The sequence below is a fragment of the Zosterops lateralis genome (assembly GCF_965231275.1).
Source record: "Zosterops lateralis genome assembly, chromosome: 5".
Classification (NCBI taxonomy): domain Eukaryota; kingdom Metazoa; phylum Chordata; class Aves; order Passeriformes; family Zosteropidae; genus Zosterops; species Zosterops lateralis.
The window spans coordinates 39,648,366-39,664,872 of record NC_139766.1 but is presented as its reverse complement, the minus strand read 5'-3'; the positions used below and the strand labels follow the sequence as shown (position 1 = coordinate 39,664,872).

The window sequence follows — 16,507 nt, the reverse complement described above, 5'->3', positions numbered from 1 at the left end:
ATTGATGAAATAAAGACAGGCCAAACAGAAGGGTCAGTTTTTCTGGGGGTCCACAAGTTGTTTCAGGAAGATCCAGATAAATAGGGACGTGTATTCTCTGGGTGAGCAGGAACTCTGCACTACCCACCAGCATCCAGTGCTGACGCAGGATTTTCCACGGAAAGAGCCCAGACTAAAGTGACACCAAACCAACTGCAAACACTTTCTGCTACATGGCCAGTCTCATTGAAACTAATCTTCAGTTCTTTCCCATGGCACCCTGCTGTGTTGGTTTGTTAGCACATTGTGTCAGTATTGTTTGTACTACCATGGCAGCTAACGTTCACAGATGGCGGGGACTTTATTGTACTTAGCACTCTTGAAATTAAAAGCTAAATGATAAACCCTGCCCCAAAGAGCACACAGTCAAAATGTAGCACATTAAATGAAACAAAGCGGATAGTTGTATATGTGGAAATTCAGGTGACAGTATCTACAAAAGTCTCATATGACAGCATTAGCACACTAGCAAGTGAAGTGTTACTGAGCCTTTGTAAACAATAAGGATATTTTGGAGTGTAATGCATCACATCTTGAAACAGTTCATGGGAAGATCATCCCAGAAGGGCAGTGATTAAAAAAGCATATTTGAAATATAGCAGCTGGTTATAAGAGATACATGACTTTCTTAAAGTTGAGAGGTTCCATATCAGCAAGGAGCAAGAGATAAGTTTTGATTATCCTGGACCCATAGGACTGCAAGGGATCTCAGAAAGATGTCTAATGTATTCTTAAGACAGAAACAGCTATTTTTAAATAATTGTTGATATATGCTTATCTAACTTGCTTCTAAAAACCTGCAGAAATGAGTATTTCACAGCCTTCTAGGAATTGTATTGCTTCAGCATCCTTAATATAAGAAATGTAGGAACTTTGGGCAGCATTTTTTGTCATAGCTAAACCAGGTATTTCTCATTACAATTTTGGGACATTAACTTTTTTTCCCTTTGGCCATAGAAGAGAAATTCCGTTTACTTTTTGAAGAAAGCTATTATATAGTTTGGTACTGTTATTAAGTCCCCCTCCATTCTATATTCTTGTGGGCTAGAAAACACCTAATTAATTTAATCTTTCCCGGTAAATGGTTTTTTCTAGGCCTTTAATTACACTGCTCTTTGAGATTCTTTTCAGCTAGTCCACATCATTCTTGAAATTGATAGGCTCAAAACCTAGGGCGTGTTTGTCCAGATGACTCCTTACTTCTGCTGAGCCAGTGCAAGAAGTAATTCATATAATCTGTAGCCTTTCCTTCCTCTTAGGTACCTAAGTATGGTGTCTCCCTATTTCTCAACAGCTGCCATGTTCTGCACATGGTTGGTTGGGATGTTATTCCTAATAAGAGCCAGAGCTCTTCCCACAGCACGGACACTCCATCGTTGGTTCCAGTCTTTACCAGGTTTTGCACATTTTAAGATATCAAGTAATTCCATATTTCTCTTTCCAGATCTCTCGTATAATCTCTTAAAGTTGCTTGTCTTCATGGCATTTGGCAATGTTTTCTATGACTGCAAGTTTAAAAAGTGTCTTCTCTGTCTTAACATCATGTAACAATCCAACCAGCTTCAAATCTCCCTTCATATCAGACTTCTCTAGTTTGCTTAGAAACAGTTCAAAAAAAATGTCAAAAGCTTTACAGCTGGATCCCTCCCTTCCATGAAAATAATTTAATCTGCTGAAGTTGTAAACTGTAATTATATTTCAGCATGTCTAGTTTATTTAACTGAGTTTGATAACTGTTAATTATTAAAATATGATTTCATAATATAGCTCAATCAACAACTGAGTACTTTGAAATTTCCTAATTAGTGATAGTCATAGTCATTTGTATCCATAAGCTGCAGATGTGAAAATAAGAATATAGTATTAAGATATTAGTGTTTGTGATTCCACTATCAAGCATTGTACATTGACATTAATATCAATTACAGCAAGTATTTATCCATCTAGTTGATGAAACCAAATAAAACTCTAATCGATAACAGACTCAAAACACTCTTTGCTCATTACTGCTTCTCTATCCTTATGTTTCTTCCTATCAAATTGGAAGGGCCTGAAGACTCAGTCAGTACTTCTCATATTTCTCTGTATACAAAGCCAAAAAAGGGTCAGCATATTGGGATGGCATCTACTCACAGTGTGTTAATAATGAGGACAAGATCAAGCTTCTTTTTACATTGTAGGACAAAAAAAGAAAGGAACAATTATTCATATTGTTTTGGTAGCTCAGCATGCCTTTGATCTCAATTTGTTCTCCATTAGAAGACTTAAACAATTTTTATGACAAAATTCAGATGACTTTTTCCAATTGGTACTGTATCCTCTTGACTAAGTATTTGGCAGATCTGTCTGAGATACAGGAAAATCAAATCTCTTTCATATGCTTCCCCAAACATTGTAGACTGAAGGGATGAATAATTTAACCTCTTTTGAACTTGCTAGTGTATTAAAAAGCCATTGCATGAAAGTTCAAGTTGGTGAAACAGTAAATTCATTGTCTGAGGTGCACCTTTGTAGAATACTTCAGCTAAAGAACATGTTATAAAAGGTTCTCAATCACTTATATAAAATAAGAAGAAAGCAGAGTTGTGCTGAATAATCTGTGCGTGGGGGAGGGCTGACTCATGCTGTCAGGTGTTAAATAACCCTGGCAGCTGGCACAGCTTCCCTGCTGGCTGTGGTGGGGCTTGCTGGAGGCGTGTGCAAGGCACAGGTTGTCAAAGTCTAGAGCACGGTGTGCTGACAAATGGTGAGGGGTGGTTTATATTAATCCACTGGGATAGGCAGTTGTTAGGTGAGCAATGCTGGTTGTACTATTGGGGTGGACATCTCCACTGATCAGATAAAGAAGCAGGAGACACTTTTGCCGTCAAAACAAGTCCTCCTAGGGTAGTGAATCAGAACATTTGGTAACCATGATTGTATCTTGATAAAATCTGACAAAAGGGAAATTCATCAAACCAGTCAAGTTGTATCTGTGATTGACAGAAAAACACTGCTTCCTGAGCAAGATTTTGTTTGGAAATTTTGTGAACCTCTTTTTCATACTTTGTGTAACATAAAGGTGATCATACACGATCCTGGAATGCTTATGAAATGCATTTGCATCTTCATACAGTCAGTGCCATGGCAAGCTGATGTCATGGTCTATGATGATTTTTATATTTGTTACATTTTCAAGAGTGCACATTTTCAAGGTTTTTTTAAAAAAGGATAACATTGACCCTACCATGAGCATGTTGTTCCATTCATTTCACTTTCTCTTTGTCATTTGTTTCTCTTTGCTCACCATCATTGACCAGCTAGACTGATTAAATGGAATTAGAGATTTATAAATAGTTACTGCCTCTAAATGCTGTCTGGTGCAATAAAGATTAAAGAGATGAGCTTTAAAACCTGCCAGTTGATTCAATTTAAGGGGTGTGACAAATGTTCATACAGCACGGAGATCTTGATTTTTTGTCAAACACACCTGGGGTCAAACCCATAATATTACAAATTAATTTAATTCATAGATTTTTAAAATTTGTTTTCCTTGTTCTTTGTCTCAGTGCAATTGTTGAAGTAAGTTGTTATAGCTTAATTGGATGTATCTGATGTGCTTGACAAGACATTCAACCTAACAAATCCTAATGACCCTCTGTAAGTGTGAACTGCTGCTGTTATTTTAAGACTTGGTGTTAAATCTATTTTCCTTGGCATGTAAAGAAACATCCAGTAAATTTCTTTATACTTTCTAGGGAGTACTTGAAATCTGTAAAGTAACCAGTGTAAGGGAACTCTCACCCTCTGGCTGCTTACTTTTTAGGAGCAGGTTAACATTTAAAAAATAACTCTCAGTATGTTGGGGTTTAGATGTACAGTGTTAGACAACCTAGAGGAATACTATGTAAAAGATTGCAACTAACTTCTGAAAAAAAGCCATCTTTAAATTTTTCAGGTGAGGCACCCTCAGTCATTAAACACATTTGAGAATGCTCAACCTTTCTTTTTCATTACTGTAAGAGTAAAATGTCAAATTATTTTGTCAGACACCAAAAAATCTATCTGATTTATCAAATACCAGTAAAAGCTTTCAGAGGTTTAACAGCCTTAAAGACTAGATCCTCATTTGGTCCAAAAGAAGTAAGAAGGACAGGAAGAGAAACTGTAGTTAAATTCTTGTTTTATTATTTTGTCCTCATTATCAATAGTGTCTATAAAAGTAAAGCAGGAGACATCACAGAAGGTCCTATTTAAAATAATTTCTTTTTCAGTTTTTCCTTTATATGTGTTCATCTCCGAAGTATCACTGTGAAAAAACTATATTGAATATATAGAGAAATTTTTAGGTCACCAAATATATCTTTTCTCACTGAAGCATATAATATATATAAAGTCAATAAAATAGGTATGTTAAAACTATTGAAAATCTGTTAAATAGTTTACAACTTGAGGTCTCAATAACCTCTTGATTTGTCTTAAGCCATAAATAATCATGAATGTTCTTGAGTTCTGCATTGCAATTTTTCTCTGTAGAGTTTCCACACAGTGGCAAACATGAAGACTCTGCAGAATTGTTTAAACTGTTTTAAACAAAAGGATCCTGTCTGCTTTTTCACAATTGTATGTGCTTATCCTACCCTTATTCTCATCAATCCCTTGCTCTGACATCATATGTTGTGTTAAGATTGTAAAGATTTTTAACTGCAAATTAAATTCCAGGACTTAAACAAATGTATTTGAATGTATTGAGTCTCCAAGGTAATTTTGCAGGATTATAGGTGAATGCAAAACTAAATAGGTTAAAATTGGTTGCATGGTTGGGCTTGAAGGGTTGTGATAAATGGATTGGACTCAAGCTGTGACTGAAAGTGCAGTATCACAGGGGCTTATCCTGAATCCTGTTGTTTTTAACATTTTTATCAATGACCCACAAAGAGATGATGGTGCGTGGTGTCATCAGAGCATTGTTTGTTTTTATTCTTTTGCTGAAAAAAAGTTCCTTTGTCATGCTATAGTTCTAAAGAATGACTGAATAGATTGTCACGACAGTGAGAATTCTGTTGATCAAGCAAAACATCTTTTAAGACCTTGAGTGATATAAAAAAAGCCCCATTCATGTGTATTTTTGAATAATAAACTGTTCTTGTAGATGATCTAGTTTGTGAGACATCCGAATTTACATTGTGCATTTCACTGCTGAATCTTTATATACTCTTTTCTCAAGTTTTAGCTGAATTTGCTATGTGGTTTATAGAGATATGTATGAAGAATTTTATATGTGTTTGTGTTTTAATTACAGATGCTGTTCTTACGTGGGTCGAAGGGGAAATGGTCCTCAGGCTATATCTATTGGCAAGAACTGCGATAAATTTGGCATAGTTGTCCACGAGTTGGGTCATGTCATAGGTTTTTGGCATGAACATACACGACCAGACCGTGATGACCATGTCGCCATCATTAGAGAAAACATCCAACCTGGTGAGATATTCTGATAAGTATTTTGAGGGGAAAAAAAAAAAAAAAAAAAATCACATGTTTGTTTTTGGTGTTTCCTTCATCTGCCCAACCCTATTGGAACTGAGTGCTGAATAGCTGAAATAGCATTTATGCCTGCTATTCTTCTTACGTGGACTGATCTCAAGTTGACTTACAAATAAAATACTGAAATTACAGTAGAATATTTTCCAAAGGTCTGGCCAAGTAGCAAGCCATTAAAATAGAGGACCGGAAGGAGTAAAATAATGATCATGCTCAAACCTTTGAAAGAAGCCACTGCTCTTAAGGCTCTTAAGTCATATTTCTGCGCTTGAGGAAGGGCATTTCTCTTGTAGGCTTTAGTGAATGCTAAGTAGAAATATGTGTGTAGCTGTTCAAGGGGCTTCAGCCTGGGAGGTAAGGTGAAAGACTTTGAATCTGTGACAGACAGGCGCAGGTCCTGCAGTTTGCATATTATTCACCTTACTCTCTACAGGACATGTAGCTTTAGTCTGTGACCTTGGTGTTGTTGAGATAAAGCATCTGAGGAACTTGAGAACTTTAAACTGTGACTGCCAGCTCTTTGCCACGCTGGCTGTTGTGCCCTTGCTTGTGTTGGGTCAGCAAGATGGGAGGGAAGTAGATGTGTTTCATTTGCAGTGTTCCTAAATGTTTATGGTCTTTACGACAGGCTGATTTTGACTTACTGGAATTCTAGACTCAAAAAGAGTGAAATCAGAAATTGTCCAGTGATAACTTGGAGTATTTTTATGTTTCTTTAGAAAATATTTTAAAATATATTTGAGATATGATTAATCTTTGCCTCTTCATCTGGGACTTGGAGGGAGACTGGCAGCTGATACACGCTCCCTTAAGTCTCCAAAGTCCTGACAGGGCATGCCTGCTTGAGCCTTCTTTCTTGTCTCACTGTATTATTGACTTGTGCAGATGCCATAAGAGCTCTTCCCCTTTTCTTTTACTATGATGAGAAAATCAGCTGGAGTGCCACCTGCTCTCCCTTTCAATTGTCTCTCAGGTTTCTGACTGAAACTTCTTATTGTGGTGTGGCATGAAATTGAGGATCACTAAATGGGACCAGGAAGCCATGACCATTGACACATTTGGGTTTTTGTTATATTATGCAGCTTATGTTAGATAAAATGTTAATGTCACTGCAAGTTTGTTTTTTTTTTGTTTTTTTTTTTTTTTTGCAAGACTCCAGTGGGGTTATGAACTGGAGTAAGGAGTGCTTTGTATTGCTAATGTACTGATTAGGTCAAAGAACTTAGGGTATGGAGTTATGAACTAATAATATTCTTTTTTTCCTGTTCTGCTCTTGTTAATTTGTGACAGCTGGATCTTGAAAATGTGACTTTGTAATGTCTGCATTACATGAAGCTTCAGAGAGCAGCTGTTGCTGAAACAAAATCTCCAGTAGTTTAGTGCTGGATTTGGTAGACTCTTAGTATCCAGTCTAATGAGTGAGGAGAGTTCTTCTGGAGTCTGCTGTCAAAATGATTTATTTTAGGAATTAAGAATCAAACCAGAAATTTGTATGGACTGTACATGAAGCACATCATGGTGTGTGGGGGCCTTTGTGTTAGTTGCATGAGACTAGTCTTTCTAAATCCAGATATACAAATTTGATGTGTGTTTCAGAAGATGTCTGCTCTATCAGTTAAGAGGATATAATAAAGTCACACACTTTCTCTCAAATGGCAAGGATTTGTGAATGTCAGTGAGTAATTAGGTTATGATCTTTGTTGATTTTCTTTTCCTGTTTGGTTTTTATCTTTTCAGAAAAAGATATTAAAGAATCTGTAATTATAATTCATTTGTAGGTCAGGAGTATAACTTTTTGAAAATGGAGCCTGGAGAGGTGAACTCCCTTGGGGAACCATATGACTTTGACAGCATTATGCACTATGCCAGGAACACCTTCTCAAGGTTGGAGTCTCAGGTTATACCTTTTGACTTTTAATTCTATTCCTGTCTGCGTGTGCTAAGAACTATGCTTTTTGAAGTATTTTGAAATCCCTTAAAATGTCCCTTGCAATATAGTATTCCTACAGCAGTCAAAGCACAGCTTGTTTATTTTAAGTCAAAATAATTTAATTATATTTGAAAATGCATTTCTTTTCTGTTCTGTTTCAAAGCAGCCTTTTGATCTTGCTCCAGTTCTTTACATTTTCAGACAAGATAAACTGGAAACATCATTTTATATGATACTCACTTTCTTTTTGTGTCCACAAAAATTTGAATTTAGAAAAATCAAATGAGTGAAATGGCTAGGAATGTTGTGTAACATGATCTGTTCTTTAAAAGACGAATCTCCTTTGATGCATAAAGTTTCATAACTATGGATTATGAAGGCAGAGCACAGGTTATTTGGACATGTAACACACAAGCCACAGCCTTTGCTAAGGACTGCAGTCAAGCAGTTATTACAGAGGCTTCAGCCTCTGTTATTTGTGCAGATTGTTACTGTCATCAAAACCTTATAATAAAGACTTTTGCTGGTTCCGCTCTGTCCTGTTGTTGCAGGCTGATCCATTCTCAGCTCCTTAGAAACTCATTGGTGTTCTCTCTGGAAGGATGCAGGGTTGTGGGGAGCTGTACCTTAAGCTGGTCCCATAGGTCAGCCCTGGAGAAAAAGTGAAGGAGGCATTCACCGTGTCTCCTATTATATTTCATCAGCTAATGATTCTCTAAAAATACCTGAGTAATGTAAAATAAAAAGAAACCTTCAAAAACACCCAACAAAAAGTTTTAGTTTGGAAACTTAGGTGCTTGGGTGGGCTTGTTTGTTTGGGTTTTTGTTTGGTTGTCTTTTAAAATTTATTTTTCCAATTCATGCATTTTAAGGCAAAAATACTAAACAATCTGACACTTTGAAATTAACTGAGGGCCACTAAAACCTTGCTCGCCTTTGAAAATTTGTTTGGCTTGTTCTCTCAATATAAATTTTATTATTAAATAAAAATCCAACCAAAGGCTGTATTACTCAGCATTCACATAATTCACGCCTGGAAGAGTATGGGAATGAGCACATGAGGTAGCTATTAGCCGCATTGCTTAATCCAGTTACACATGCCATTACCTTAAGGAAGAGATTATAAGAACCTGTATAAAACAGAGTAATTGAACAAGACAGAACCCCCTGAGTCCTAGGGCAATGACAACATCAATGTAATTTGATTTGTTGGCCCTGATCTCACCACTCTCCAAGCTGGCAAAAACTGATAGTGACATGAGTAGGCATGCCCTGCCCCAAGGTAAAAGGGGTTGTTACTTCATACTGTCTAAAAACAGCCAGCAAAGCCCTGAGGTCAGGTATTGATTTGCACTAATTCATCCCGCAAGCTTGAGTCATGCACAGTGAGGCGTGTTGCCAGCTGTTTGTTAGACTTTGCTCATCCAGATAAGTGGTAGGAATCACAAAACATCATAAAGTTCTAGTCGTGCACAATGATTTTGTTCATGCTGTATTAAAACTTGCAGTATCTTCCTTTATTAAAGTGCTAAGGCGTTCAAGAGAGGATTGTTTTCAAAGTATGAAAAGCATCAGTTTGATGTTGTGCTAAAATTCAGTGGAAAATAGAATTATAATTTATAGATGCAGTAGTTTTCTAAAGAATAATGTGCCTTAGTTCTACAAACTGATTAATGCCACATGGAGTTTATTTCACTGTTTAGGGTAACATCCTGAGATGATTCTGGCTTTACTAATTTTCTAGAGATGCCTCAAAAATCTAACTGGATAAAGAGAGCAGTATGTATCTGCCATACACAAAATGGTTAATTTATTATAATTTAGAAACCAGTATGTGTTTATAAATGGTATTCCTAACCACAAAGATCCTTTCTGTTCATTAATTTTTGGATCTATGTTATGTTTGAAAGTGCTGGTTTTACTTTTCAATGAAAGCCCTACAGGTATACAAGTGACTATAAAAAATTAAATAAAGAGAGACTATAAAAACATATTTTCTGTTAACTTTTATTTTATGGGATTTGAGGGCTTTTGAATTTTGCAACATGACAATAGAATGTAGTTTTATATCTTACTTTATTAAAAGTTTATTTGAGAATACCAAAATGTTTTAGATCATATTTAAAATCTGGGAAATTTTGAATAAACTGCACATTTGGAACAAGTTACTTCTCTATGATGTCTTGTCATTTAAGGTTAATGTCACTAAAATCACATATGGTAAGTTGATGTATTTTATTGTGAGGCAAGTAAAGGCTGGCAAGTAAGCATTTCTGTTTTGAAAGTGTCAGTAGCTAGAGTGGAGTTAAATGTCTTACAGCACTTGACAGAATGATGATTGGCAAATGTGTTTGACTTCACCTGCTCTCGCATGTATGTCAGACTATAGGACTTCTCATAAAAACTTTGTTAGAAATAGGAGCTTTATGATTAAGAATTTTGTACTAGAGATTAACTTGTGTATTTTTATGCAATTTTATGAGGTTTTTTTCAATATAGCAATAGCTTAATGGCAGTGTCTTTTCCCAGTATAGTCTTAATAGTACTAAGAGGTCTTCTCAGAAATATAAAAGCTGATAAGTTAATCGATGTACAGAGAGAAGATTCTTTTTTGTTAACTTTGCATAAACTTTGCCAACCTAAGGAATTTTATGGCATGTTGTCTGCATTTAAAATTCTGTATTTTATGCCAAATGTAAAAACCAGGTTTACAAAACAGGTTTACATTCATGGAACTCAGACAGTTTTGTGACAGAAACCTGATAGTGGTTTTTGGGGTCTATTTTTATTTTTATTTTTTTTAGGGGCATGTTTCTGGATACCATTCTCCCTTCCCGTGATGACAATGGTATACGACCTGCCATTGGCCAGCGTACCCGTCTAAGTAAAGGAGATATTGCACAGGCAAGAAAGCTGTATAGATGTCCAGGTATTGCACCACAAACAAACAAAAAACACATACTGGCAACTGTCTGACTTGTTGTTCAAGAGGAGTGATCAACTTTTTGAGTCAGCTGCTCAGTATTCTCTTTCTGTGTTGGCAACTGACATAGGCTGCTCAGGAATCAAATCAAAAAAACCTTATGCATAAGGTCACTGGAATGCAAAGCACCTAAGGACAGATGAACTGTATGAAACAACATGACATTTCAATCTGTTTTTCTTAGCTGTTCAACAACTAGAAAAAGCTGCTTAGTATCACTTCTGGTTTGCATACTGGCTGGAGTCCTTTTTGAATTCAGGTTGAGTGCAGAAGGAGCAGAATGCATTATTGCGCCCAGGTGTGAATTCATTAAATTTTTAAAAAATTTGTTAAAAAAGAAGCAAAGACAACTAAATTGTAAACTCTTGTGCAGATGATATGGTTAGATCTTACTACGCAATTTCCACAGTTTTAACAGATACATTCACAATTTTAAGATCTTCTGCCTAATTCTATCACCCTATAACTTGAATGCATATAAGTTGTAGAGTTGTCTGTCTCAGAGACATCAGTGGCAAGCCTGGAGTAACCCAGAGTCAGCTCTGTGGTTCAGGTTGTTCTCTAGTGCTCTTTCTTCATTAAGTGCTGCCAGAATGGTGGAAATCTCAAGTGAAAAGGTTTTAATTTCCTTGCTCTAGTTACTGCTGATACCACTGTAAACCTTTGGTGTCAACCAAAGAAGTTCAGAAGTGCCATCTCTCAGTCAGAATTTATCAGCAAGATCCTTGTGGGAGGCTAGACATCTCAGCTCTGTGCCACAAAGGCTTACAGTCATACTGCTCCTCATGGGAATTAATGGCATCTCAGGAACTGTTTTCACTTAGATGTATTGCCACTTTAAACCAACTGATCAATACAAAAGGACTAGAAAAAGGGATCGGTATTGGTAAAGTAATGGAGTTGCTTCAAATTTGTACCAGCAGCAATGGGATTTACTGAAGATTGGGGATTCTGTTGTGCATTTGGTGTGCACTGTACAGATGAAATACACTTTTCCTTTGTGCTGAAAGTACTCTGAATCATAGTCTTGTATATGCCGAGAACCTGCACAGGGCTTCTGGGCCTGCCAGAGCCAAAACCACCTAAACACCTTTTCTTTAACAACTGTTCCTTTGAGAACAATTTTTGCTATTTTCTTTTGGTACAAAAAGTACTTTAAAAATGACACACTTGGCAGCATTATTTCTAATGAGAGCATACAGATGGCAACGATTTCATAAACTCAAAGAATACATATATATTTTGATAAAAGAGAAATTTTGGAGGAAAAAAGTAGTCTATAAAAGTATAACTGCTGTGCAAATAGTATCTTATCATATTGACTTAAGAAAGAAAAAAAGGAAAGAAATTATAAGTTAGTCTGTTTTGTATGTATATAATACTCTAATAGGCACTTTTAGAACTGTAAATGATGCAGTGTGCATTTTGAGCTAATGCTCAAAGAGTTGTTCAGAGAAAATATCTTTTTCATATATGTCGTGAAAAATTACTGAGAATTATAATTTCTTTCAATGTCATGAAACTCCTGCTGAAAGTTCATTTCACAGCATTGTAAAACCACCGTGGTTTCACAGTAGCACTTTCAGTAGCAGTCCACACTTGAAAAGTAAGATTTTTTTTTTTTTGTCAGCACCAGTGAATAGGGGTCATATGAATAATAAAAATGAATGGTGGTTGAAGGATTATGCTCCTTTTCTGGCACCCACCTTTGCAAACTTTATAATAAAACACATTGACTTTCCAGCTTTCTTAGATAAGCCATAAAAGAAAGTGAATTTTAAGAGAGAGAGAAAGTCAGAAGTTTTTTCTACAAATATTAAATAGCATACTATTTAAAATGCTACTTTTTCAGTTAATAATTTTAATAGAAGCTGCATAGCTGAATAACACAACCCAGAGTGAATCCAATAAAGAAAGCAAATCTCTGAAAGTTGCACAGTACTTTTCTTCTAATAAGTTTTCCATCAAATACTGAAACTGAAAATTCAGACAGACATAAAGCTTTGGTTTTATGTAAAGAATCAAGTGATTGTTGTAGTATATAGCAATGAAATCCCTGACATTGTGTTGATTTTTTAAGTTATGTTTTATTTCCTATTTCAGACAAAAGACATTAATCATGGTGCCTGCTTATGATAAAACAGCAGTGAATAATTCAATCCTTAATAATAACTTCATTGTTTCATGTGTTCATTTGTCCTGCCTTAAATGCAATACAACGAAAATGCAGAAAACAATTACTTAATCAACATTTTCTGGAGACCCTCACTTCTATGATAAAGGACTTTATAGTATTGTGCATGTTTTGTTTGGAATTCTAATTATTTCTGCAAACAGTTGCTGGTCCAAGTCTTTTTCTGGGGCTCATGACAATGAAGTTGAGCTCAGGGTGATCCTCACAGCAGGGAAGGAGCTGAGCCTTCTGGGGTGTTTTAGCTAGTCAGGATATTCAGGGTCAATATTCAGGAAGGGGCTTACTGACCAAGAAACAATTTTGAGACTGGTGAAGTCAAGGAGTGAGATTTGATAACCTGCCTTTCAGCAGAAGGGTAAGTGCCAGGTCTCTAAAATGTAGCAACAGCAATGTTGGTTTGTTTATAACTTTTTCTTAGGATTTTTCTAAAAGGAAAATGTAATTGCTGATAGGGATCTGTTACATTTTAAAACTGAATTGTATTGTTATGTGGTGGAATAATAAGGGTAAAGAAAACAACTAAGTTGAAGTCCTTCCTCTGCCAATCTGATTTTGAATTTTGAGTGTCTTGGTATTTGAGAATAAAACTTGAACTTCAAGATTGGGTTTATTACAGTGGTTTTCAGACAGCCTAATTGGGTGATAAAATGTGTTTTCTTCTAGCTCCTAAAATTTCAACACAGGTCTGCCTCTATAGTTTTATATAGAAATTGTAGTTAACATTTATATGCAGTTTTCTATGAGCAGAAGAATAAGAAAGGAAAATGATGGAGAAAGATACTCATACACCAAAAGAGAGAGCAAAAAATAAGTGGGTAAAGTGGGACTGCACAATGGATAGGAAAGGAGTCTCAGACTGGTGTGAGAAATCTGTTTAGAGGAAGAGAAGGTGGATGGATGAAGTTCAGCAAATTTACAAATTGCCTGGGTCTATGACTGTGTATAGAAAAGAGCAGATGAAGGCTGAAGCCTGTCTCTTTTTTGTGCTGTTCTTACTGTTCCTCAGGCTTAACTTGCTGCCATCCCTATTAGATTTGAAATGTTCACTTCAAAAGTCAGCCTTTGTTCGCTGCATAAGGAGAATTACGGTATTTAGATTAAGGCAGTTTCCCTATAACGATAAAGAAGAATCAAGTTGATAGTAAGACCCTGAGTTGTAGTAAATTGATTTAAGATTTTGATTTAAGAAGAACATGATCAGCATTAGATAGTTTTAGGCAGCTTTGTATGTCATATATGTTTAGTTGTACAGACTTGTGTCTAAGTGTTAAAGAACTTAAAGAAAAAGGGTAAACTCAAATTAGCCATAAATGATAGTATGCATTTGCTGGTGCTATGTAAAAAGCATAAATGAGACTTGGTTCCCTAAGTGTCCTGGAGGATCTGGGCTTCATCACTTGCAGATTTCACACTAATCCTTGATGGGACTTGACCATGTGTCTAGGCCAGCCCAGAGAGGTCTGGTACACAGGCTGTGTAATTAAACACTGCTGCAGAGTGCACTGCTGGGAATTGCTTTGTATGTGCATATAATCTACCTGCCACCTACTCCCATGGCTAATCTTTACAAGGAGAAGCAAAAATGATTTCTTTATCTAAACATGGAAAGTCTTATTAGATGTCTAACCTTCTCAAGCTGTAAAACAGAGGAGAGTGGCTTTTATGGCTAGAGTATGTGTGTGGGGAAAGCTAAAGTGGCATTTCTGCAAGTGGTCTAGCCTAGAAAAATTGATATGAGGCATGACATTTGAAAGGGGAGGAAAAGCATCATATGAAACCTTGGCAAATGTTAATGATTAACAAAGGAATAAAAATGTACAAATCTTTATAAAGCAGAGTCACGTAAGATTGAAGTTGTAATTGATATCTTCTGACTTGAAATATACTAAAACAAGTATGAAATTAAATTTAAATAAGTGGGCCTTACCATTCATTTTGCTTCCACATTTCTCTCCCAAAGTGGATTCCATTACTAGTTGACCATTATACAGTAAAAAAAAATAATTATAGTGTTTTGTTTTATAAGCCTAGTCATGAATACTGCAGTTGCTACAGTCCAAATACAAAGAAAACTTTTACATTCTCTAGTGATAGAATTTTACCTGTTTCCCGTTGCTGCGAAATATGCTTTTCAACAAGAAACTCCCAAGTATGGCCCTGTCTACTGCAGCTTTGGAAGCCAGCCTAGACTTCAGATCCCAGAGAAAATTAATTCAACTATTGATTGGTATAAGCTGTTCCTGTTATAGTTCCCTTGAGTAATCGATAATTTAAAATTAAAAGACATATATGTCAAAACAGATAAAACCCAAATGCATTTTGTAAGTTCTGATTGCATTAATTCTTAGTAGAAGATATTTACTTACAAGTTTTCTTACACCTCTGTTAAATTAGAGATATTTCTGAAAATAATTTTAATTTTATAGAAAGCTCCCAGGAATTTAATTAGGATATAAGGTAAATTTTTACATTAAATAGCTTTATTCTGTAATTCCCGGGGGAAAGGAAAAGTTCCATTACTCCTTTTGCAACTTAAAAGCAATGTTTTAGGCCTATACACATCTTCTGTATATGGAGCATGGAATGTTCCAGCATAGCCTTAATGGAACCATGCATGAGAGGAAGAATAAGAGAGGGCTCTAAAAGGGATGAAAGGAGTACTTGGATTCTTGTGGATGTCTCTTCTTTAGGCCCCACTGTCCTCTACTCCAGCAGTTTCACTGTTGGCTTTTTCTGAAGTGCTTTACTTTACTTATGCACTGTAAGCTCTGGCACAGTTCACCAGCTCTGGGGGAATCCAGTACAGGACTCTGCAACTTAAATGACTTTGCATTCACTGTTGTGTTAAAAATAAGTTGTGGTTAATGACAGATATAGCCTTTTCACTGAAAAGACTTTGAGCAGAAATGTCATTTGCTGTGGATGCCTGCAATTTTTTAAAGATAAACCCACATTTTTTAAATGAAGGGAGGAAAACTTTTTTTTTCCAGTTTCATTACTAAAGGACACACTGATGGTGGCTTTAGACAGTGCACTTCTTGAGGGCCATGCCAATCTTTCCTTTCTCTCCTCATCATGATGACCATTTGAGTGTCAAAGAGCATATTTAATGCCTTGAATGTAATTTACACCTACTATAACAGCATAGTTGTCTGATCACATCTTAGAGGCATTTTAACAAAACAGCCTTTACAGCTGTTGTCTGTCTTTGTCATAAGCAATCCTTTCCTTTGTCCTCTCTTATTTAAAGGTTTTCCAGAACATTTGTAATTCATTGATATTTTGACAGTTGTTCACCTGCTGCCAGTGATAGCCCTGTAATCTGAAAGCACTGCAGACCTGATTACACTGTTAGTTGTGAGATAATCTAAAATTCATATCTTGTATCACACCTGCAAAATCAGTAGATGAAAAAATTTTATTAAGGTCAAAAAAGATGATTGACACCCTACCAAAATCAGTTTTAATGGTGGAGAGTGGCAGTAACTTCCAATGTTATAATTTAGTATGAAGATGATTTATTAGCCAGCATCCACCAGCATTTAGCAGCATGATTGTCAGGTGACAGAAGTGTGCTAAAAGCTTCAATAATAAAGAATAGAAAAGCCTTTGGTATTTTAATACTTTACATTTGCTTTGCTTTTATTAGTCGTATCTCTACAAATCACTCTTGCTAAGAGACTTTGTCGAATATAGGATTTAGTTTTCTATACCAACATAAATGAGTTTAGGTCAGATCAGTTTTTCATGTGGGTAAAGGACTAAATTAAACAAAACAAGTCAGCTTGTGCTAGCATTTGTTTTAGTTCTTACAGCATGTCTAATTTTTTTTTTTTTTTAA

General features: G+C 35.9%; 1 protein-coding gene across 2 annotated transcripts in view; it reads left to right on the top strand.

The window, feature by feature from the left end:
- TLL1 (tolloid like 1) overlaps positions 1-16,507 on the top strand; it is a 122,569-nt gene that overhangs the window by 62,274 nt on the left and 43,788 nt on the right. Inside the window, exons 6-8 of one of the 2 annotated variants that reach the window (XM_083862267.1) lie at positions 5,321-5,499; positions 7,338-7,443; positions 10,294-10,418. In XM_083862267.1, coding sequence (XP_083718393.1) covers positions 5,321-5,499; positions 7,338-7,443; positions 10,294-10,418 — 410 coding nt within the window. Of the gene's footprint in view, positions 1-5,320; positions 5,500-7,337; positions 7,457-10,293; positions 10,419-16,507 lie in introns of those variants that run through there. The other variant, XM_083862268.1, reaches the window with a different exon arrangement.